The sequence below is a fragment of the Suricata suricatta genome, chromosome 5 (assembly GCF_006229205.1).
Source record: "Suricata suricatta isolate VVHF042 chromosome 5, meerkat_22Aug2017_6uvM2_HiC, whole genome shotgun sequence".
In the NCBI taxonomy this organism is placed as follows: Eukaryota; Metazoa; Chordata; class Mammalia; order Carnivora; family Herpestidae; genus Suricata; species Suricata suricatta.
In genome coordinates, this window is record NC_043704.1 from 75,572,503 (window position 1) to 75,598,472 (window position 25,970).

At 36.9% G+C, this 25,970-nt stretch overlaps 1 protein-coding gene across 4 annotated transcripts in view; it reads left to right on the forward strand.

The window, feature by feature from the left end:
• FGF12 (fibroblast growth factor 12) overlaps positions 1-25,970 on the forward strand; it is a 560,960-nt gene that overhangs the window by 516,150 nt on the left and 18,840 nt on the right. For all 4 annotated transcript variants that reach the window (XM_029939632.1, XM_029939633.1, XM_029939631.1 and 1 more), the window contains one exon: positions 21,643-21,841. In XM_029939632.1, the coding sequence (XP_029795492.1) occupies positions 21,643-21,841 (199 nt within the window). The remainder of the gene's footprint in view (positions 1-21,642; positions 21,842-25,970) is intronic.

Below are 25,970 nucleotides of genomic sequence, written 5' to 3' on the forward strand. Positions count from 1 at the left end.
ATGGAGGTCCTATGCTTAGAATTCATGCCATTAGATAATCATTTAGGTCAGACTCTCACTAGTGACTCTTAGGGCTTGATTCATTCATAAAGCCACACGATTATTGGAATATTATAAATTAATTTTGGATTAATAAATCTCCCCTCACCTCGCCCTTCCCCCTCCCCTCCCCTCCCTTCCCCTTCCCTTCCTTCCCTCTCATCTCCTCTCTCATTCTATACCTACTAAGTTCCTATGCATTCTTTAAGGGTCAAATGCAGCCTCTTTCAGGAAGTTCTTCCTAACCCTGATCCTTATCCAAAAGGAGATTTTATTATCCAGTCTTATGCCTCACAATATTATGAAATCAGACTACAAGGGTTATTTATTCCTAGATCACTAACTGATTATCGGAACACAGATTTTAAATGTTAGCTGAACGCGTACGTGAATTATATAATTATTTCAATGGTTACCCAAAAATTAAACGTCAAATAAGCTCTTCTGTCAACCTCATATTAAGCTCATTTTCCTCTCCTGACCTTAGCTGACCCAACTATAGCTGGTGCACATATACAATATATATTGACCATGAGAACACAAGCAAATATACACTTAACAGTTTTATAGACCTGTTTGTGAGAAATTGTTAAAAAAATATACAATATCTAAATTTTTGCCTTTGCTCAAATAAAGACTACATGTGTCAGAAACGAAAACTTGTCAAGTCCAGCATAATATCTCCTTCACATATTGTTCTGCTCTCCCACACAGTAGTTTTAAATACAGCTTTTCAGAAGTTGAATGCTAGAAATTTGCATGCTGATTCTATTAGGGAAAATGGTCAGACTCTATTCAGACTGAATACAAGCTAAATTGGGGAGACGCTGTGACACGTTGCCACTTGGCTTCAAGTTAAGAGAATGTCATCAGGGGTGAATTTGGCTTCCAATGCTGGGGGTTTCCCTCTTATAAAATGGTTTAGAAAAGTTCCAAATTTTCTTTTGGCTTCCTTTCTAATATTCCAGACTTCTACCAAGAAGAAAAAAAAATTAAATGCCAAACTGCAAAATATCTGAAAAGAGCAAAGACTGTTTGAATGTGGTGGGCACACTTCAGGGGAAACCGAAGTCAGACACTAACTGCTTCTCAGCAGTTGCACCCCAAACTTCAAAACTAAAGTTGTAAAGAGAATTTGAGATTAATAGAAGAGGAGCTGAGACTCATTCGAGACAGTGGCTCCTTTCCATTTTTTAAAATTGTTTAATTCAAGTTTTTCTAATTTTACTTTTTTATGTAGAAACATGAAAGTGAAAATAAGTTATGAATCTAAATTATTATTCAAGAGAAATTGAACTGATAGTTTTTAGTCAGTGATCTGAAAATAAAATTTTTAATTCATTTGGTATTTCCAAAAAATGGGTTTAATAGAATGAATTGTATAAAAAATGGAAGTCTAGCCTTCTTTCTAGCAGCTTCTAATGTATAGAAAAAGTTATGTACACCTAAGTATTAAACAGCATTTTATAGAAGGCTTTAGGTTGACAGGAACTAAATGAGAACTGTGCCATTTTGGAGTATCTCAAAAGAATAGGTTTACTCTTAAATGACTCACGTGTAATTCTGAAAGTATTAACATCAAAAAAGAATCATTAGCATTCTATTTATATTCTTCAAGACCCAGATTACCTCTTGTTTGTTTCACTTAATACATGTTCATGGATTTTATCAAGTTAAAATATGTTGGAATTTCTACGTAACTGGTTCTCAATTCAGGAAAGTAATAATAGCCAGGTGCCTGGGGGGCTCAGTCCCTTAAGCGTCCAACTGCAGCTCAGGTCAGGTCCCCTGGTTAGTGAGTTCAAGCTCCATATCAGCCTTGCTGCTGTCAGCACACAGCCTGATTTGGATCCTCTGTCTCCCTCTCTCTCTGCCCCTCCTCTGCTCTCTCTCTCAAATATATAAACATTAAAAAAAAAAAAGAAGAAGAAGAAAGTAAGGGCTCCTGGGTGGCTCAATAGGTTAAGCATCCAACTTTGGCTCAGGTCATAATATCGCAGTTGGTGAGTTGGAGCCCCACGTCGGGCTCTGTGCTGACAGTTCAGAGCCTGGAGGCTTCTTTGGATAATGTGTCTCCCTCTCTGTCTGCCTCTCCCCCACTCACTCTCTGTCTCTCTCGCTTTCAAAAACAAATAAACATTAAAAAACTTACATGAAAAAGGAATATCTCTTATAGATACCCTACACAAAACCTTCATCTTTTGTAAGTAAATAGTATGTGAAAATGATATTGCTTTATACCTGTGTTTAATCTGTCATATTGTAGGCACCTTGAGAATGTATAATCCTGTTTACTTTTTAAAAAATGTTTCCTTTTAAGATACTGTTATGCCCAGATCGCAATATCGTCCCCCAAAACCAGAGACCACCAGGGAGACCGAGTCACGCATGCCAAAGCAAAGGGCATTTATTACGGGCTTAAGATCGCCAGGCTTAAGCTCGGGCTCACAGACTTCACCAGCGCAGTGGATCCGGGCTGAGAGCCCGAACAAGGGCTGAGCAGGTTTTTATGGGGTTTGGGAAGGGGGGTGACAGGAAATTGTGACACAGGTACAGTGATCCAATCATTATCGCATCACAGCATTGGCAGCAACTTTAACCATACATTTTGTTTAGAGCGTTTGTTACTTTTGGCGGGACCCAATCACAATATTTAGTGTTTCTTTGAAAATAACCAATTACAGAGCGGACCCAGGACCCCCACGTGGGGTGAGTAACTGGTTAATCTAGTATTAAACAACAGGTAACTATCTATAGTTTCTATCTATACATTCTTAACATTCCTGCCCTTAGGAATGTTAAGCATTTTAGCTGGCTGCTTCTGATTGGATGTTACTAGGGTGGTCGCCTGTTGAGCAGTCTGTGCCCTTTTATTGTCTAATGATTCTGGGAAACCAAAACTTAGGCCTTCAAGGACAGAGGGGAAACTTAAAGCCTGTCATGGAGTCAGTTTGGTTCAGACCTGTGTCCTTTCATACTTCCTGAAAGAATAAACGGTGTTTCCATACAGGCAATTAATTTGTTGATTGTTAGCTGTAACCTTTATAAATTTCAATTATAATACATAAGAAAATGTATAGTTGGATTATGAATTTTGTTTACACATTGGTTCAAAGGAGGCTGAATTCCAGAAGATATATAAGTACTAGGCTTGATGAACAATTACAAAGGCTATTTCACCAAACTCTTCTAGACTCAATAGGCTATATCATCATTCATTCACTCATTCACAAACATTTATGGAAAAGCTACCAGGTACTTGCAAGATTCAAAAAGTAAGAGAGAAATACTGATCTCAAATAAGTTGTATATAGTAAGGTCCTATTTGCAAATACATATAATATGAAATAAAAGCGAACATTAAGAGAGCCATGGATAAATCATGGTGGGGTAGGGCACCTGGGTGGCTGTCGGTTAAGTGTCTGACTTCAGCTCATGTCATGGTCTCACATTTCATGAGTTCAAGTGCCTCATCTCTGTTGTCAGTGTGGAGACTGCTCGCAATTCTGTCTCCCTCTCTTTCTCCACCTTCCCCACTTGCATGCTGTCTCTTAAAAATAAACAAACATTAAAAACATTGTGGTAGGAATCAGAGGGGGAAAAAGATGATTTTCAGATGACAGAATGAGAAGACTTTGTGAAGGCAGTTGACTTTGAAGTAGGTCTTTAAGAGTAATTGAGAGGGCATTGGACTCCTAATAATTGATATTTCGGTTTGCAGCTCTTGGTGGGAAGACTTGGCACATGTGAAAGCACAGCAGAAACAACAAGTGGGATATGTATATAAATAAGGATAGAATCTGTGGGAGATGAAAAACTATAGAATATATAACGTATTAACATGGATGCATCTGTATGAGGTGATTTAGTAGCACGATGATGAAGATAAAGAAGATGAATTATCCACATATGTCTGAATCTTTTCTTTTTATGGATTTGTAACCAAACACTAAACAAATAGGAAGACTTGTAGGGAAGTGTTCATGCTTGCAGAATCATTTTATCAATCTACCATTTTCGTTGGGTCTAAGAAGATGCCCTGGGTAAGTGACTTGTCACCTTTGAGTTTGCAAAAGATAATTACTCCAGGATTAAGTTATGAGTCCAGAATCACAGACAAATCAATGTACGCTAATCGGCCCACTAGGTAGTAGAATGACAATATTAAGTTTCGGAGTTGCATAGCCCTGCCCCTTGTTCTTTGACTCCGTGCTCTCTTTGAACAAATACCAATTCTACTTTGAAGAACACAATCTCTTCTCCCTTTACCATTCCTAGTTAAATCCATTAGTTAAACTTACTGTTTTTATTTTGCTTATTATCATCCATTTTTGCCTTTTGCCTCTTGTTATGTTACCAATGCCTGTTTTATGTAATAAGAGCAAAATACCTACAAACAAAATGGCTAGAAACAAAGTACGTTCACTGGAAGAGGTAAACAAAATGACACTATTGTAGCAGTTGAAGTGCATTGGTCAAAATCATTTGATCAATGGAAAATACACACGATTCAAAGTACAAAGTCTGGGGGCGCCTGGGTGGCTCAGTTAGTTAAGCATCCGACTTCAGCTCAGGTCATGATCCCACAGTCTGTGGGTTCGAGCCCCGCTTCAGGCTCTGTGCGACAGCCTACAGCCTGGAGCCTGCTTCGGATTTTATGTCTCTCTCTTTCTCTGCCCCTCCCCTTCTCATGCTCTGTCTCTCAAAAACTAAATATTTTTAAAAAATTTTTAAAAGAAAGTACGAAGCCTATTTTCCCTGGTCATGTTTCTCTGTGAGAGGGCATAGGTCATAACCAGAGCTCTGCGGCATCAAGAGCAAAGGTACCTGGATCCTGTACTCCAATCCTGGCTCTGCTATTACCCAGCGGCATGATCTCAGTTGTTTTATTTTCTCTCTGGAAACCTTGATTTCTTCATCTATAAAATGGAGCATCAGACTATATATTTATAGCTTTAAATTTCAAGGATTCTATGTTCACCATAAGGGCAGAACTTATGGACTTCCCTTGTTTTTAGTACCTTTTATAACGAGTGTTATCATTTCTCTATCTGAATGACTATATATTCAAAACATGATCGAGATAAATTATATTCAATAACCTGGGACTTCAGAGAACAGCATTAGGTGAACCAGGCCCCTCGCTCTTCATTGCTGTTTAGTGGGAAAGGTGTTTACTTTGCATTTTCCTTCTGAAGGCTCATCATTGCAGCAAAGTGAATTGCAGAAAAGATACTTATTAAAAAAAACCCTACAAGTCTAGCTTTTCAGTTCTATCATAACTATTTGGCTAGCAGGTTACTCTGTAGGCTGTTGAAATAAAAGTGACTGGTGTGACTGGACGTGTGGGCTGGCGAGACTGAGATGTGGCTGTCCAGCAGTGCCGCGGATAGAACGTCAGGTCTGTGGGCTCACACCTGCTGGGTACCTGCGTCATACCAGGGTTCTTTCTCTTTGCTTTTTTTTTTTTTTAATCTTACATTCCTTCTAGATTAATAAAAGGTTTTGTGGTGTGTGCAAGACCTTACAGCAACATCACAGCAATCCTGCCTCACGGGTGTTTTGCAGCCACAGTGCCTCCCAGCCCGCATTTCTCATTCATTGACCATAACAGTAGTTCCTCACTGAGAAATGTTCCGGTCACTGAGTGTTGTAATCACTGCCAGGAAGATATTTAAATGAAAGTATAATTTGAACCCAATGAGCGAGCAACACAAGGAAATTCTGGGGATGTTTCTCCCAATGGCAGGGAATATTTATGTAGCCTGCCTACAGTGGCTCATTAGCCCACTAAAAGCCCTTTACTGCATATTCACAGGTAAATGTCCACCGTTCCCCGGACCCCAGAGTGCTCATGGCAGCTTTGATTGAAATGTATAGTATTGCAGGAGAATTTGGGGGTCCTTTGGATGTTGGGATTGATTCAAGTCATGGAAAGGCTGAAAAGTGAAAGAAATAAAGTCCAAATAAGGATGATAATTTTTTTAAATGTATAGTCCTTGTACTAAGGCTCATGGTTATCCTGGCACTCTAATCACTGGGGCATGAAAGATGGGGTAAGGAATCCTGTTTATTCTCCTTCACTCAACTAGTCCATTTGGATGGTGTCTTTAGTGGGAGCTTGATCTTCCTTCAGTAACTTTTCACAGGAAGTGTACCATTTCTTGATATGGGATCAGGCAATCTTAGAGTATATCTTTGTAGTCATAAGGCTTTTGTTTGTTGTGTGAGCCTGGGTAGTAGATTTCGATTTCAGAGGCTAAGTTTCATTACGTTTAAAATAGAACATTAGAGGGGCCTCTGAGAGACTCAGTTGGTTAATCGTCCAACTCTTGATTTCTGGTCAGGTTATGATCTCATGGTCATGAGATTGCCTGAACCAGGAGCTTCTTGGGATTCTCTCTCTTCTCCCTCTGCCCCTCCCCCACTCGTGTGGTTGTGCACACTCGCCCTCTCTCGAAATAAATAAATAAAAATTTCAAAAGTAGCTGTATTCTTTATTAGAGGCCTGAAAGCCATATTTAGCTAGTAGGTTAATTATACTTGACCAACAATTTTTTTCCTCTTAGTTTAGTTTATTTTTTGTAGCAGTAATACATGCAGAGAGCAAAGCAAATCTATTTCCTATAGCAGCTCTATTCTCCAACTACCTAGATCCCTTCCCAGGAGGCAAAACACCAACACAAGCTTCTTATGTATCTTTCAAGAGACTTTCTAAGCACAGTACAGGTAAAACCCACGTGTGCATATGTGCATATATATCCATATTTAACAAAAATGGTAGCATGTGCAAATACATACATGTATTTTGTATGTATGTACACACACATACACTTTGCTGCTTTTATTTAACAATATCTTAGCGATCTTTCTATAGCAATACATAGTGAGTTGCTTTACTGTCTTCAGCTGCTGTATAATATCGCATTTTGTGGACATGCCAGAATTTATCTAATCCTCTATTGAAGGACATTTGACTGTTTCCATTATTTTGATATTGCAGGCACCTTTACTATGAGTATAATCTTGAACAAACTTCGTTTTACACACAAGCCATTGTATCTGCAGGTCAAATTTCCAAAAGTGGGTCAATGGGTGTTTGCATTATAATATGAGAATTTGTTTACATTCCCTAATACTGCTCCTTTGGCTGCATCCCACAAATTTTGATATTTTATGTTTCATTATTATTCAGCTAAAACTATTTTGAATATCCTTTACAATTTCTTCCTTGAACCATGGATTCTACATAAATCCAAATATCCAAGGCTCTTAAAGATATGTTTTATTAATTTTCAAATTTAATTTTGTTGTCTGTGAACATACTCTGTAAGATATCAGTCTTTTGACTTTTTATATGGGCTAGCATTTTATCTTGGTGAATTTTCCATGTGAACTCACATAAATACTCATTTTGCTTTTTTTTGGTAAAGTGTTCTACAGTATTAATTAGGTCAGGCTGTTTGAAGTATTCAGATTCTCTAGAACTTTACTGAGTTTTGCCATATGTACTAACAATTATTAAGAAAAGATTATTAAAGTCTGTAGTTATGATTGTGGATTTATTTCTTGGCTTCTTTCAGTTCTGTCACTTTCGTCTATTTTGAAGTACTATTATTAGGTTCATATGTAAGGATTATTGTGTCTAAGTCCTGATACACTGACCCCTAATTGTTATGGAATGCTCCCTTTACTTCTGACAAGACTCCTTGTCTTGAAGTATCCTTTGTCTGATATTAACATAGCCATATCTACTTTCTTCTGCTTACTGTTATTGTGTATATCATCCCTATATTTTATTTTCAACTTCTATGAGACCTATGGATGTCACAGACAGAATATTGTCTAGTTTTACATTTTGTTTGGTCTTGCCTTTCAATTGCAGTGTTTCCTTTGTTTTCACATTGACAGTGAATCTTGATATAGTTGGGTTTAAATTTACCATTTGCTATTTGTTTTCTGTTTATCTCATTTTTGTTTTTCCATTTCTCTTATGTTTTTTCTTTTTTTTTTAAGTTTTAATGTTTATTTATTTTTGAGGGAGAGACAGAGAGAGATGGGGAAACACAGGATCCAAAGCAGCATCCAGGCTCTGAGCTGTCAGCACAGAACCTGACACGGGGCTCAGACTCATGAGTTGTGAGATCATGAGCTGAGCTGAAATTGCACACTTAACTGACTGCACACCACTTCTTATTTCTTTTCAATTAATGTTTCACGTTCCATTTAAATCCCTATATTGGCTTCTTGGTTCTACCTTTTTTATAATTATGATTATAGTTTTTACTCTAGATAGTATAATAGGGATTCTTACTGAATTACAGACTACTTAGAGTTACTATTAAGACACCTGACATAGATATAAGAACTATATTCATGAGTTCAAGCCCCACATCAGGCTCTGTGCTGACAACACAGACCCTACTTGGGATTCTTTCTCTCTCCCTCTCTCTCTGCCCCTCCCCAACTTGTCCATGTCCACACACATATATCTCTCTAAAAATATATGTATGAATCATAAAACAATATATTTTAATTCTCTATTGTCTACAATGTCATGCATACACACCGATACACACACACATTTACATTGGAACCCTTTCAGTGCAATTTTTTAATTGAAAGGAGTATATTCTTTTATATTTGTCAACATATATATGATTTTTAGTGCTATTTATCCCTTCCTATATAACCTAGTTGCTATCTGGTATCCTTCACTGTGAATAATAACTGTCAGCATTTATTATAATGCAAGTCTGGTAGAAATGAATTCACTTATTTTGTGTATCTGAAAATATTTTTACTTTACCTTGCTGATTTTGAAGTATATACACACTGGATATGGTATGATGGATTCAATTTGCTTTTTATTTTAGCACTTTAATGACTTCATTCCATTATCTTCTACTTTCCATTTCTTAGTGGTGCTTGATGTGTCCTTTTATCTGCTTCATTTTTAATTTTTTTCTTTATTTTTCATGAGTTTGGGTATAAAGTACCTGATTATGGTTTTGATGTATTTACCCTGTTTGGGATTTGCTTAGTTTCTTCAATTTGGATCTATAGGAATTTTTATATTTATTGTATTTGGTAAATTTTAACCATTATTTATTGATTGTTTCTGCTATATTCTATTTCTTTTGTTCCTCACTGGATAGACTGTTTCATATTGTCAACAGGTTGCTGAGTGTGTGTGTGTGTGTGTGTGTGTGTGTGTGTGTGTGTGTTTAAATCTTCATTTAGCTGTGTAATTTAGCCTGGATAATTTTAGTTAATCTGTCTTCAAGTTCACTGATGCTTTCATTTGCCAGTTTTCAGTTTGTTAATAAGCACATCCAATACTTTTTTTACCTCAAATGTTGACCTTTTTTTTTTTTTTTACTTCTAACACTTCATTTGGTTCTTTTTTCTATCATTTCCTTTTTTATTCTGTTGATAGATCTTACTGGTTTATTCATCATATCCTTAAGTTTCTTTAAGCCATATTACACTTATAGGAGCTATTTTAATTTATTTTTTTATTTTTTAATGTTTTATTTATTTTTGAGAGAGACAGAGTATGAGATGGGGAAGGACAGAGAGAGAGGAAAACACAGAATCTGAAGCAGGCTTCAGGCTCTGGGCTGTCAGCACAGACCCCAATGCAGGGCTCAAACCCAGGAATGGTGAGATATGAGCCAAGCTGAAGTCAGTTGCTGAACTGACTCAGCCACCCAGGTGCCCATACTTTTAAAAACATTTTTAGAGAGAGTTTGTAAGCAGGGGATAGGAGCAGAGGGAAGGAGAGAGAGAATCTCAAGTAGGCTCCATGTTCAACGTGGGGTCCAACACAGGGCTTGATCCCCTAGGATCACAACCTGAGCCAAAATCAAGACTTGGTTGCTCAACGGACTGAGCCACCCAGGTGGCCCACAGGAGCTCTTTTAAAGTCCTTGCCTATTAAAGGCTGGATTATCTGGATCATCTTATTATTTTTCTTTATTGAGTGCTTAGTTGGCTGATTGTGAGTTACATTCTCTTGCTTATATCCATGTTTTACAATTTTGTATTGTATATTAGACATTTGTATGATATATTGTAGACTGCACTGATTATCTTTTGATAAAGACTATGTGGCTATTTTCTGGTATTTAGATAAATAACTAGTAGGTCTTCTTGATCTTTTGGTGTGTGTGTGTGTGTGTGTGTGTGTGTGTGTGTGTGTGTTTGGGTCTTGGTTATTTTGTTTCAATCTTTAATCTGGGCAGGAGGACCTTATTTATAGTGTGATCATTAAGCTCTGACCTTTCTGAGGTCTCCAGTGAATGTCCATTATCACAGGTCTCTGGTTTCTGGCTTGTCTAGAAGTTCAGCATATCCCAGCACTGCACAACCTCTTGTATCTCTATTCACATCGCAGTTCTATAGTCGTTGCTCTAGCCTGGACCTTGGGGAATCTAATTATGAGGATGTGCAGTTCATCCATAAGCCCAGGATCCTAAGGAAATTCCCATATAATCTCCTGACCTCCATTTCACCAGGTTCCTTTTCTCTGGCACCTTGCTCTACAAATTCATGTCACTTTAGCTGTCCTAAACTCCAATTTCTGCTTCTAATTCAAAATAACCATAGTGCAATATTTCAGCTTTATCTCTTCATTCCAGGGTTAAAAGGTACCCCTTGCAGAAAGCCAGGATTAAATGTAGTAGTACTTTTCTTTATGTATTTCCCTTCTCTGAAAGATCAAATTCCAGCAATTCCAGTTGACAGATTCCTGGAAGCTGTTGCCTCATATACTTGCCGAGTATTTATAATTGTTACACCAGGAAGTTAAGTTTCATACCAGATATTATGACTTCATGGAAGTTGACACATGGAGTTTTAAAAATTGGAAAATTTCATGTAAAAATATATTTTCAACCTTACATGATAATTTCTGGGGCCCTTTAGACTATTTAAAATGACTTACCAAATGTATAACAATGGTTTAATTTAAATATGGGAATTTGGGAGTGCCGGGGTGGTTCAGTCAGTTAAGCATCCAACTCTTGATTTCAACTCCGTCGTGGTCTCATGGTTCGTGGGTTTGAGCCCCACACCAGGCTCCATCCCAACAGAGCAGAGCCTTCTTGGGATTCTCTCTCTCCTTCTCTCTCTCTCTGCCCTTCACCCACTCACATGCATTCTCTCTTTTTCTCAAAATAAATATTAAATATGGAAAGTTGAAAATATCCCCACTTTCATCTTTGCCCCCAAAAAGGAAAACAGAGGCTGAGGCACAAGAGGCATACTTCATCTCTCATGAATCTGCTGGGGTGATTCAATGTACTTGTCCTGATTTTCAAACTCATAAGAATGTACTGTGTACATGCAGCAATGGTGTTTTTAATGGAGAATTGTACTTTCCTTCAGTATCTACTCTCTTGTCTCTCAGAATTCTGGAAATAATTTTGATGATAACAGTTAATTGTAATATGATATATTCTATCATCCAGTGGCCTTCTCCAATTGCTCATTCCCACCTCACTTCTGCACTTATAAGCCTTTGGCTAGAGGCCAAGTCAAATGGCTATGTGGTAGTATGCCTCATTAGGAGGTGTTAAGAATCTGAAAATTACCACATCACTTATCTCAGATTGATAAAAACATCCTCTACCAGGAAAAGAAAAATAGTCAGATTTATCTGTGTACTCTATAAATAATGGCTGAAATGAACTTTAAGCAGCATTGCCTTGATTAGCCTGTTATGGGCAAAAGGAACTCGACACATTATTTGAATTCCACAAGAAGAGTGACTCTTCTCAACCTACTGCTCAGTCTAACCCTTCTCATTTGTGATATCAGATATCACCTAAAAAATATGTCTGGAAGTACATAAAGTGAGGATATGCCAAGTACTATGTGAAGCCTGCCTTTACTGTCTTAACTGTTCAACCTTAGAGTGAAGGTCTGACTATTATTAATATACAAATAATAAAACGGAGCTTCAGAAAAATTAAATAACTTGTCCAAGTTAAGAAATTGGGGATGTGAATCTTTATGTCTGTCTGCTTCCAAAATTGTTCCTAATCATTTTATGATGATATAAATTTACCTTGTTGTCTTGTAAGACATCACAGGGACTATGTTAACAAAGAAGCTTTATTTTTAGAGAAATTAACTCAGTAGTTTTCCTGTAAAAATTATCTCAAAAGTGTATAGATAAAGATTCCATATCTGTTGAGGTTTTTTTTAAGCTATAAAATTAGATTTGTTCTATTCAAAGCAACTCCATTTTTTTAAAATAATGCTTCATTTGAGATAATGTATTTTAGCATTTTCTTTCCCTCTTGTCAGGATGGAAAACAAAAGGTCTCTTGCTTGACTTAATATCATTATGTCTGACAACATAGTTGGCAAAGCAACTACTAATACACCAAGGACCCTCAAATCCGTACATTTAAAAGCCATTAAGAAAGTTAGCCAACCAGGAGCTTCACATCCAAATATTCAAAGGTTATAACCCAACGAATGATCCGCTTCTGGAGCTGTTGGACATAAACTATGTCACAAGAATCATCATGTTGTTTGATTTCTTTCTTCCTTCTACACAACCCAATACAAAGGTAGCACAGCAAATAGGGGAGATACTTTTGTACATTAAAAAGAGTTTAGATTTTGGTTTATAATTGGAATAGAAAAAAAGTAAAAATCAGAAGGCCCTTTGTATTTAGCATATGTTTGAAAAATTAGTAATTTTTACATCTGATAGAGTCATTAGTCATAACTACTTATATAATATCCAGGTTTATTTCTTCTGATTGTATTCCCTATTTTGTTTTCTTTTAAAACATTTATTTATTTTTGAGAGAGAGAGAAGCAGTAGGGGAGGGGCAGAGAGAGGGAGACACAGAATTCAAAGCAGGCTCCAAGTTCTGTGCTCCAGGCTCTGCTGTCAGCACAGAACCTGATGCAGGGCTCTAACTCACAAACCTTGAGATCATGTCCTGAGCTGAAGTCGGCCGCTTAACCAACTGAGCAACCCAGATGTCACCCCTATTTTGTTTTCCTGATAAGACACTTATCCATAGAGGACATCCAGATGGCCTACAGGCACATGAAATGATGCTCAACATCATTCATCATCAGGGAAATATAAATCAAAACCACACTGAGATACCACCTCACGCCAGTCAGAGTGGCTAAAATGAACAAATCAAGAGACCACAGATGCTGACGAGGGAGTGGAGAGACCAGCACCCTCCTATACTGTTGGTAGGAATGTAAACTGGTGCAGCAGCTCTGGAAAACAGTGTGGAGGTTCCTCAAAAAACTACCAAAGAACTCCCTTATGACCCAGCAATAGCACTGCTAGGGATTTACCCAAGGGATACAGAAGTGCTGAGGCATAGGAGCACATGTACCCCAATGTTCATAGCAGCAATGTCAACAATAGCCAAAACATGGAAAGAGTCTAAATATCCATCAACTGATGAATGGATCAAGAAGATGTGGTATATATATACAATGGAGTATTACATGGCAATGAGAAAGAATGAAATATGGCCATTGAAGCAAAGTGGATGGACCTCGAGGGTGTCATGCTAAGCAAAATAAGTCAGACAGAGGAGGACAGATAGCGTATGTTTGCACTCATAGGTCTAACAGGCAAACAGGAAAAACCTAATGGAGGACCATGGGGAAAGGAAGGAGGAGAGTTGGGGAGAGAGAGGGACGCAAAACCTGAGAGACTATTGAATACTGAAAATGAACCAAAGGATGAAGGGGGAGGGGGAGGGAAGAGGTGGTGGTGATGGAGGAGGGCACTTAAGGGGAAGAGCACTGGGTGTTATATGGAAACCAATTTGACAATAATATATTTTAAAAAATAACAATATTTATATGGACTCCTAAATTTCAAGAAATTATTTAACTATTGAATATGAATGGTAATGCTATGGAAAGTTTAAATCAAATGGGACATTTGAGATTACTTAGTCCAACAAAATTCTCTTTAGTTCTTAGGGGAACAGAGAACCAAAGACAAAGTGATCTTCCCAATTTGAACACAGATTACGGATATACAGGAATAAAAATCTAGGTTTCATGAAGGTTTTATTTTATCAAATTATTTTGATTCAGAGTAGGTTGTTTTTAATTCCAGCAACTATGGAGAATATGAAGGAAGTTAACAATTATGGTGCTTACTTTCATGAAGCTTAATTCATATGTAATATCATGCCAACTAGTGTTAAGTTATAGAGAAAAAAACAGCAAGATAAGGATTAGGAAATGAGGAGGAGGTGCTGAATTATGTAAGGTAGTCAGGAGAGCTCTCTGAGACAGTCACATCTGAGCAGTGACCTGACTGAAATGAGAGATGAAACTATGTTATTATGTTATTGAAGGTGTTTTCAAGAACAGAGGGTATCAGTTGTGAAGGACTCAAAATGGGTTATCCTTGTTTTTGAGAAACGCCAAGGAGAGCACTGGCTTCAGTGCTACGAATGTTCATTCATCCATTGCACATTCATCCCATGGAGCGTGGTTGCTAGAGCAGTAAGGAGGAAATGCGAATCCATAAATCACGGGATGAAGATTAATTGTAATTGTGCTGTCATTTAATTATGTTAACCGTACAGGATTATACAAGTCATGTAATCCTACTTCAGTTGGGAAGCATACATTTTGCAAGTAAAGCTAGGAGGAGGAAAGCGGTTGTGAGTGATGTCTCTTTAAAATGTAGTGACTCTTAAGGTTATGATGTCAAGTCTTTTATGGAAAATAACTATTTTCAAATAATTGTATAGGTCATTATAGGTGTCAGAGCACTTGCACATGAGTTATATAATTTGATCATTTTAGCTCCATGAGTCTCTATCTTTAGTTCATAGTAAAGGAAGTTGAGGTTCAGAGAGGTTAGCTGATTTGCCAAATGTTAGTTTGACAGTTTGGAAAATTGGATAATAAGCCAGAAGTTTAGATAATCCAAATGATTTTACAGAAAATATTTATTGTGCATTTCTTCATGTGTTATGGATAATACTCATTTTTTATTCTGTTTGTTTTCTGTTTATTATTATTATTATTATTATTATATTATCATAAGAACTTGCATATGGTTAGGTTGAGCCTAGTTAGTTTTACAGGCACTATTTAAATAAGACATGTAAGTATGTACATTATATAATGGCCTATAATAAAAAGGGAGAAGTAGAATAAGTGAGTTGAAGGGAAAACATTTTTTTCTTGAATAAATTATATGATCCAAAAGTGTTATCTTTTCATCTTGAACAAAATTTGTCCACAACCGATGAATGAGTGATTGTTATTGGTATAAAATAGTCATGCATAGTATGTTAGCTAATTATGTGGAAAAGGCTTGATTTTGGAAGAAGGACAAAGTCTTGGGAAGTAACATTTGTCATTTTACTTAATCCTTGCCATATTGTTGACCCTTCTATAGATTTTTTATTGACAAATGACATACATGAAGACTGTGCAAATCATAACAGAGCTCAATTAATTTTCCTAAACTGAACACACTCTGTAATCAGCTCCAGATCAAGAGGCAGGCCATTCCCAGCATCCCAGGGTCCTCCCCTTGCTTCATGCCAGTCACTACCCTCCCTGAACACCATCCTGAGTTCTATCACAATAGATTAGTTTTACCTGCTTTTGAGCTTTGTGTAAATAGAATCATACAGTATGTGGCAGTTATTTTTGTTTGGCTTCTTTTGCTCCACATTATGTTGGTGAGAATCGTCCATATTATTGCTTACAGTTGTATTTTGTTTATTCTCACTGTTTTTGTAGTATTTTGTGGTTGTCTGAATATACTGCATATCCACTTTGCTATTGATGGCCATTTGGGTTGTTTCCATTTGGGGACTATTATAAATAGTGTCGTTATAAGCTTTCTTTATATGTCTTTTGGGAGAGAGAGAGAGAAAGAGAAAGGGAAAGAGAGAGAGGTTTCATTGGTGTATAAATCCAGGAATAGAATTACTGGATCATAGGATATACTTATATTTAAAAACACTGCCATGTTTTTAAAATGGTTTTATCCAATTTATCCTCCAATCGTTTATGTGTAAGAGGCCCAGGTGTTCCACATCTTCCTCAACACTTGGCATTATCTATCTTTTTATTTCAATTGTACTTGAATATAACCCATGGTGGATCGTTTCCAGCCTTTTTGAGGTACAATTGACAACTTAGAATGTATATAAGATTGTGAGATATTCATGACAAGCTAATTACATGCCCCTCACCTTGCATAATTTCTCTTTCTTTCTTTCTTTCTTTCTTTCTTTCTTTCTTTCTTTCTTTCTTTCTTTCTTTCTTTTTCTTTCTGTGTGATTCTAACACTACTTTACAGTCAAACAACCATTCCCACTAGGGAATATATCCAAAGGAAATAAAATCAGGGTCTTGAAGAAATATCAACACATCCATCTTCATTTCAGCATTATTCACAATTGCTAAGATAGGGAAACAACCTCAGTATCTGTTGGTGGTTTACAGGTAAATAAAATTGGTACTAATAAATATACTAATAAATATTATTCAGCCTTAAAATCCTGCCATATGCAACATCATAGATGAAGCTGGTAGACATTAAGCAAGTGAAATAAACTACATGCAAAAAGATAAATGCTGTTTAATCTTACTTATATGTGGAATTTTGAATAAACTTGTAGAAGCAGAGAGTATAACCATGGTGACAGGGGCTGGGAAGGGAGAAATGGGAAGATGTTGGTCAAGGGTACAAAATTTTAGTTATACTAGATGAGTAAGTTCTGGAGAGCTAATGTACAACCATGTGACTAAAGTCAACAATATTGTTTTATATAGTTGAAACTTACTAAAAAGGCAAATCTTAAGTGTCTTTACCAAATGTTTTAGTATGAGAATTATTGCCCCACTTTATACCTGGTAAAACAAAGATTTAACAAAATTAAATGATATGTCCAAGACCGTACAACTATGGAAACAGTCAATACTGTCATTCAATTCTGTTTTATCACATAGTATTTACTGTTTCCTTAGAATATTTTCATTTAATTTAACAAGAATGAATTGAGTGCTGAGTATGTTGGGCTTCATAATAAGTGTTGATGAGGAACATGGTTTTTGGAGCAAAGTTCAGAATGTCTAGGATAGGAACAAGAAAAAACACAGTACAAGAGGCGAAGTGCCTTAAATACTACAAAGAAAGCAATTCTATGCAAAGCTAAATGAGGGAAAGTTCGCAATTACCTATAATGCCTGAGAAAAGCATCTCTATTGGATAGAGAAATAAAACAACCTGAAGAAAGTACAGTTTGAGGGAATTATGAGCATGTCAAGGAATTCAAATGTGATAAAAACACAATTGGCATAATTAACCATGAAAAAAAATACAACATTTTAACCATCAAATATCCTCAATTTCTGTCTCCTTGTTCCACATGGTATTTGTATCTAAATTTATATCTAAAGAATGCCATACAAATGGGGGTGAGAGGGGCCAAGACTGGCACAGTTATAGGGTGGCCAAGAAGGAAGGGCTTCATCCTGGGCAATGGCAGACCCTGAGACTGGAGGGGAGAAGCCACGACCTGTGCAGGGTATCAATGCAGAGAGAAGAGTAAGGAAGAAATTGAATATTGAAGAGGGATTAAGGTAGAGTATGAAACTATGAGGTTGGGGATCAGAGAGAAGAATTGTACAGAGAGTAAATAAGAACCAAATGAAATGGCGAGATACTGAAAGCAATCCTAAATGGTTGGCCTGGTTTTAAGTGGTGTTTGAACATTCCTTGTCATCTGGGTTGAAATGGGTGGGTGTTCTTAATTTTCTAGACCAACACAAGGGTGAATAGGATTTGGAATGTAAGGGTGAATAGGTGTTTGGAATGTGAGATAGAACTGGTCACATGATGGCTTGTACAATGCGAGAACAAAAACATCAGTTGTTTTTAGTTGCAAATTCTGCTAAAACAGTGAGTGATCAAAATAATTTCAGAACCCTATCAGAGTTCGTATTAATATTCCACTGAAATCCAGGTCAGCTGAAGTTGAATAAACTTGGGAAGATTTTTTTAACTTATTTTTTTTAGGATTTGGAAAGGTTCTAGATAATAAATGTGAAAAATAAACAGTATTTCACATAACTATACACATGATGCACATGTGGAGATGTTTCTATCTCATCAACAAACATTTCTACCAGCCTTCCTAAGTACCTACGTTGAACTGGTTGCTTGGGATAATAGATATAAAAGTAATTTATGAGATGCAATATGACCAGTGTTTAGTCTTTCAAAGATGAAAAAATCCTCCTTATTGTACTTATTAACTATTCAGCTTTCATGAGATGCACTAGATTAAGGTAGTCCAGGATTTTATCACCTTTGGCTCCAAAATCTGTTTGTCTCCACTACAGATTAGATTTATTGTCATTATGAACACATTTTTTTTAAACCTCAGATCCTCTTCTTGAATGTCTGTGACTGCCCAAGTGTTTGCCAAAAATTTTAGCTAATTTTCTTTAAAGTTTATTTGTTTATTTCTTTTGTATTTATTTATTTTGAGAGAGACAACAAGTGGGAGAGGGGCAGACAGAGGGGGACAGAGAATCCCAAGCAGGCTCTGTGCTGACAGCAGGGAGTCGGATGCAGGGCTTGAACTCACAAACTTTGAGATTGTGACCTGAGCCATGTGTTAGACACTTAACAGACTGAGCCATCCAGGTGCCTATAGATAATTTTTTTTTAAAAAACAAGCATGTATGTGTAATTTGTTTTAGCTATAGTGGGAGTAATCTATGCAGAATAAAGCTTATAGCATAGGGTCCTGGATGCTGGACCAGATATAAAGTTCTATGACAAAAATACAGAATTAAGTGTCTAGTTACATGATTGATTGTAGTGTTCTTTCTATAAATAAAAACTTAAGAAGAATAACAGTTGGAGTTTTTGTAAATTCTAAAAGTTTACAACATGTTTCCATATCTTTCATCTTACTTTCTTTAATGCAATTTATAGTTGCATATGTAAAATTCAAAGAAGATTAATCACTTATGTAAAGTCCCACATCTATTAGGTATAGATCCAGAAGCAAAACTGATTTTCTTATTGTAAGTAATCAGACATTTCATTTCTCCTTACACAGTTGGGGCACCTGGGTGGCTGGGTAGTTTAAGTGTCTGACTCTTGATTTCAGCTCAGATTATGATCTCACGGTTTGTGGGATGGGGCCCTGTATCAGGTCCTGCACTGACAGTATGGAGCCTACATGATGGCTAGTCTCAAACTGGCAGCCATCCCTACTGTCTAATCTAATCTCAGGATACTTTCATCTCTCCAAGTAGGAAAAAAAAAAAGGTAACAACAACCCCTCTCTTCTCATTTACCTGACCCCCAGCTCTTGGCAACCACTAATCTATCTTTTTGTCTCTGTATTTGCCTATTCTAGGTATTTCATATAAATGGAATCATACAATGTATGGCCTGTTTTGTCAGGCTTCTTTCACTTAACATAATGTTTTTGAGGTTCATGTATGTTGTCACGTGAATCAGGACTCCACTCTTTTTTGTGGCTGAATAATATTCCATTGTATGGATGTACCACATCCTGTTTATCCATTCATTCATTGATAGATGTTCGAACCACTTCCACATTATGCATAATGCTGCTGGGAACATTGTATACCAGTTTCTGTGTAGACATGAGTTTCCATTTTTCCTAGATACATACCTAGAAGTAGAATGGCTGGATCATCTGGTGATTGCATGCTTAACTTTTTTGCAGAACTACCAAACTGGTTTCCCCAGCTGCTGCATTGTTCACATTCCTACCAGCAATATCTGAGGGTTGTAGTTTCTTCACATCCTTGTCAGTCCTTTCTATGATCCATCTTTTTTGTTACAGCCATCAGAGCAGATGTGAAGTGGTATGGCACAGTCCTTCGTTTCTCTGATTCTTAAGCCACTAGATTTATTTAAAATTGAGAGTGTCCTATGGCATTGTAGTGTTATGATCAACATAGTATAGATATATTTATATGCATATAAATATTATCAATATAAATCAATAACATATATCATCTATCTATATTGTATATCTAGACACATATATTCTGTTTACAACCACCTTTCCATTTCCCTTCCCATCTTCTTAGTCTCACTTTTTGCTCTGTAATTTTAGAACCATTTAAAATTAAGACAGCCTCTTAAGCATTGTCTTATCACTGAAGGCCTTCACCTTCATGTCACTGTAGGTTTCTGCAAATGAAGCCAGGGGACTGACTAGTCTGTGACTTCACCCAGCTTTAGTCCCACATACTCCTCAGTCACTTAACTGCAGGTGTGACTGCACGAAACCACTGAGGCCTTACAAGGAAGGTTACAAGAAGAGATTCTTCCAGCACATCACAAAGGCAGAAGTGACTATTGGGAATGTGTTATGCCTACAGGATGCTTATTTACAAATAGCTGAAGAAGATGCTATCACAATTGTTTTTCTTCTGCTTATATTAGAAAGGGAAAAATGTCTTTACTCCATGAAATATAGTTTGTCCATTTGACAGGTTAGAATTTGATTGTATTGTATTGATTATAAAATCTCATTGTAAGTCACTAAACAAGACTCAGGCAGAAAACGCGATTTTGAGGAGCAGTGATTCTAAAATACAATAAGTGAGAGTTCTGGCATTAGCGCAGTAATTTTTTGGGGGGTGTAACTCTGAATCAATCATATAACCTTTTGGTTATATCACTTACCAATGATGAGATTGCAATAGAAGACTTTTAAGGTTCCATCTTGAATTAAACTTTTATTCTATGTTTCACTGAATATCACACAGTGTAGTAGTAGTATTTTTCTTCTGCATCTCTCTGGGTGTTTTGTTTTTATACCTGAAATTTTGATTACTAAATTTAAAAAATGTTACAAAGAAATGAAGGGGAAAGTTACTGACATTGAGAAAAGAGGTAGTATACTGGTGATTTTACGAAATGAACTTTGATTGCATATTAGCTTTGTCTACATATAAGGTAGTTCCTTCAAAAACATCCATGAGACTGTGTGTGCTGAGGTTGTGTTTGATTTTGATTCCCAGGGATACATTTTATATGATATGGATCACCAAAATGTGCAATAGTCAGTCTCTTAAATTAACCAGACATTTTACTGGGACCAGATCTGGGCACAGCCTTGAGTGATGTTAGCTCAATGGGTGATTCAAACCTGAATAGTTGTGTTCTGTGAAGGAAACTTTGTTTAGAAAGGAAATTTTGGGGTGCCTGGGCGGCTTGGTTGGTTAAGCATCTAACTCTTGATTTCAGCTCAGGTCATTATCTCACAATTGTGAGATCAAGCTCCATATCGGGCTCTGTGCTGACAGCATGGAACCTGCTTGAGATTCTCTCTCTCTCAAAATAAATAAATAATTTTTTAAAAAATTAATAAAAGAAAGGAAATCTTGCCTCTTAATTTTGTATGATGAATCTTTTGTAACCAAGTGCTACCAGAAATTATGTGCAATTGCCTCTAATTTTTCTTAGCAGAAAACCTGTATTTCAGGTTCTTTGCATTTAAGCATTTGCTAGTTAATTTTTTTAAATCTGTTCTCTCTTTTGTATCTTCTTTTCTTCTGCAGGATGTTTTCACTCCAGAATGCAAATTTAAGGAATCTGTATTTGAAAACTACTACGTGATTTATTCTTCCACACTGTACCGTCAGCAAGAATCAGGCCGAGCATGGTTTCTGGGACTCAATAAAGAAGGTCAAATTATGAAGGGTAACAGAGTGAAGAAAACCAAACCCTCATCACATTTTGTACCAAAACCTATTGAAGGTATGAAACGAACATCTTTTCTTTTTATACCCTGATCTGTGTGTTGTTGCCAATTTTACTCCTTGTCCCTTGTTCAGTGGAGCTTGCTTGGAATGCAACAGAGCCAACATTTCAGAAAACACAGTAGCACCTCTTCCTTAAAAAAATCTATTACAAATGCTTTGCATTTATTAAAAAAAAAACTGCTTGAATATAGAAGTTAGAAAATTCCTGAAAGTAGAAAAAAATAGTGCTAGCTGCCATTTGACATGTAATTTCCTTCACGGGTGAACAGTGATTTCTCAAGCTACAGTCTTGAAAAACCAATCATGGTATTATAGTGCTTTAATTTGCAAAAAGCCTTCAGAATTATGCTTATATCCTAATCTATACACGTTTGTAAACAGATCTAACAATATGATGGATTAATTTTTCTTTGTGTTTTCTAAGGAAAGGAAACTCAGTTGAGTCTATAACCAACCCCCTCCCATGATCATTTAATATAGTGTTCACTTATTTCAAATTGGTTGGTGAATAAATAATTTTATGCTAAGGAAACCCATTTTTGGTGACTTGTTCCTTAGGGAGGATGAGAATATACCATTGGGGTAACTACTTTTAGGGGATTCAGTCAAGTTTCAATACAGCCTACGAAAATAAGAGTGGCCTAGACATTTACCAGTAATATTCCTTTCTAAAAGTTACATTGTTAGTCATTTAAAGCATTAGTTCAACTTCCTTGTCTGAGGAAATGAGGAAACTGAGGCAGTGTATTGCAATTCTGTAACCTAGACAGGCTTTCCATCCCTTAACTGTCTACAAGATATGGTCAGGTCAAGCAGTGTGGGGTCACAATGCCTCTGCATAGTACCTTTGACTGTAACACTCAACAAACATTTGTTCAATCAATACTGTGTTCAAAGCACTGAGGGCAAATGACCCTGGTCCCTCTCAAAACTCCTTGCACACCTTGTGCTTTTAACTACACAAAACACAAATTTCCTTCTTATGCTCTTTTTTAACTATTGGGGGACGTGTAGTTTTTTTGTCCACCTCTCCCCACAATGTTCATCTACTCGTGTGCCTGAAAATGCCTCTTAGTCTTCATGAAGGATGAATGCAAGAGTCACTACTTCTGTGAGAGCCTCCCTGACTCTCCTCAAGTAGAATTACTCTGTCACTTCACTGTTGTATACAGTTCCCTCTTCTAGAAATGATCACACTGTATTAAATTTGCCTGTTTGCCACACTGTCTCCTTTTATCCACGGTTAGATCATTTTTTGAATGCACAGAATATGTTGTATTTTTTCCTCATATATCCTTGTTTCTTGCATATCAAATATCTTGCATATCAGAGAGAGATCTCCAATAATCTGTTGTTAATTGAGTAAATGAACACACGAATGAACAGATGAATAGGTAAGTACAAGGACAAAGAAGAACTGTATGCTCCAGATAACCTTGTAATATTCTTAGAGATAGGAAATAATGTTTACTAATGGTAATAGTGTAATGTGAAAAGTGATGTATTACACATTGCCAGAAATGACATTGGGATTTAGAGAAAGAGCTGTCACTTTCACCAGAAAAAAAAAAAAAAGTTACTGAAAAGCTGATTACTTAAATGAACTTCAAGGCTGGCCAAGTTCAGGCCATTAGAGATGAGAGGCAAAAACACTCCAGATTCAGCAAGTGTGAACTATGAAAAGTTTTGTATCATTTTCTACTGGGGTATAATCATTCATGTTGTATTCATTTCAGCTGTATAATATAATGATTCAACAATTCTATTCGTTTGTTAGAGCTCATTAGGATAAATTTACTCTTAATCCCCTTTAAGTAGTTTGCCTATTCCCCTACCCACCGCCTCTGTGTTGTATCATTTTTATTTGTGCATTTAAATAGATTTTTTTGTTGTTGTAGGAACACATGAGCACATGCTCATTAACACTTTTCAGAAAATCCAGGAAACTATAAAGGAAAGGAAAAAAATCATGTGTTTTATGTATTCTTTTTATGGATAATGCTTTTCATGCTGACCTCCCAAAAAAGACACACACACACACAAACATTACCCTCCTAATCATGACTTCTGTCTGCACTTTGGCTACTCAGGCTTCTTGAGACTGTATGGTGATGTTCATATTTCTAAGAGTAATGTATACAGTGACCACACTCCTAGTCCCAGAGCTGCCCGAATTCTCTGAGTATTGCTTCATTTCAGTACAGATGTAGCAAGAGACAAGCAGACATTCCTCACTGTCTCCCTTAGAATCGGGTTTGCTGGGTCCGATACAAAACGCACGCTAAGAGCAGCTTCATCATACTGCTTTATTCTCATAAACAAAATCAAGAAACCTGCTGTCCAGGGCCAGTTCTGTGGCTTCCCAACTGTTAGGGACCTCAGCTATGTCCGGCTCTGAGTGCCACCTTCCCTAGGATGTCGTACAATCGTGCCCTGCACTGTCAGCACAACTAGGGGCCCTGGATCTACTCTTATCCCCACGATCCAACCAGCATCCTGTCTAGTCAGAGCGAAGAAGGGATGAAAGAGGCCGAGGCACAGCCCTGTCCCAGTGTTCTCTTCAGCAAGGTCCCCATTAGTTGTCATACTTAAGTGCAGGGAAGCCTAAGAATGCTAGGTCTTCTGCATGGCCACGTACCAAATAAATATCCAGTTATTTTGAGAGAGTGGCAGAATGGCCTGGGAGAGTGAGAGCCTCTGCTTCAGTCTGCCATCGTCTTACCTTGAGAATAATCCTGACTTCCTAATTTTCTTATTGATGGTTTTGGTTCATTGTTTTATTTTCATTTTTCTTATTTGTGGATGTTTTAGAATGATCTTCCTTTTGTTCTGAAAGGAACAAAGTCCATTTTAAATCAGATTCATGAATACTTGGATTTGTTTCTGAGACTCTTTGTCTCTTTTGACTGTGGAAATAAGAGCAGAGGTGTGAAGTATATGGAGGATGATGAGACTCACTTGCAAAGATGAAAACAACAATGTAATTTGTTTCAGAACAAAGGCCTTTTTAATTCCCTACAAATGCCTTTGCCTTTTGTCTAAGAAAGCAAGGACCACTTTTTTGAACAAATTAGCTAATTGTTCTATAAATGCTTACTTTGTACAGGTATTGTGCTAAACATATCTCGGTTATTGCCTCTTTTACTTTTCATTCCATTTCCATGGAGTGGAATCTAATATTATCCCCACTTTACAAATGTGGAAAATGAAGCACAAAGACGTTAAGTAACTTGTCCCGTATCGAGCGGCTTGCCAGGGATAGAGGCAGAATCCGGAGAAGCCATTCTGACTCGAGCAAGCAAGCACTTAATCTCTGTGAAGATGGATGAAACTGCTTACAGTCTGAGGTCTGAAATGCAGCCTCAACACAGCATAGTAAGACCCTGGCAAATGCTTTTGACTAAATGTCTCCATTTGCTTCTCTTTTTTTGAATCAAGAACATACTTGCTCCTTAGAAGTAAAAGCCTTTTCAGATTTGTGGAGCTCTTCATGTTCTAATATTGTAACAGACACATGAAATTGATCAGTTCTCCCATACCTAGTTTGATTTTTATTTGTAAGTTTCTTTACTTATTTTGAGAGAGTGAGACAAAGAAAGAGCAAGCCAGGGGCGGGTGTTGGCAGGAAGAAGGGGAGACAGAATCCCAAGCGGGCTCTGTGCTTGATTAAGGTGGGACACATGATTGACCGTGCACCCCCGCATATTTCGTTTGTAATTTGATATCATTTTTATAATGCAAAAATAGGAACACTTTACCATTGATTCTTCCTGAAGCAGTAGCTGTGCTTTATAATATCAAATGATATAATTATGTGATTATCATTATTACCAAAGATATGTACACTGGAAGTTTTGTCAGGCATTGAGAACTGTGCACTGAGAACTTCTTTCTCCTCACTAGGATCCCCAAACTGGTCATGCCACCACTTTATTACCACAATTACTAGTCTCACTGCACCTATCTACAATTTATCGTTTGTTAGGTAGGTTGTATATGTCACCTTCATTAAACCTCACAATAGCTCTTATGTTATTACCCTCATTTTATAGATGAAGAAACTAATATTTAAAATAATTAAGTAAGCAATCCCTGTCCAATCATAGGGCTAGATAAATACAGAA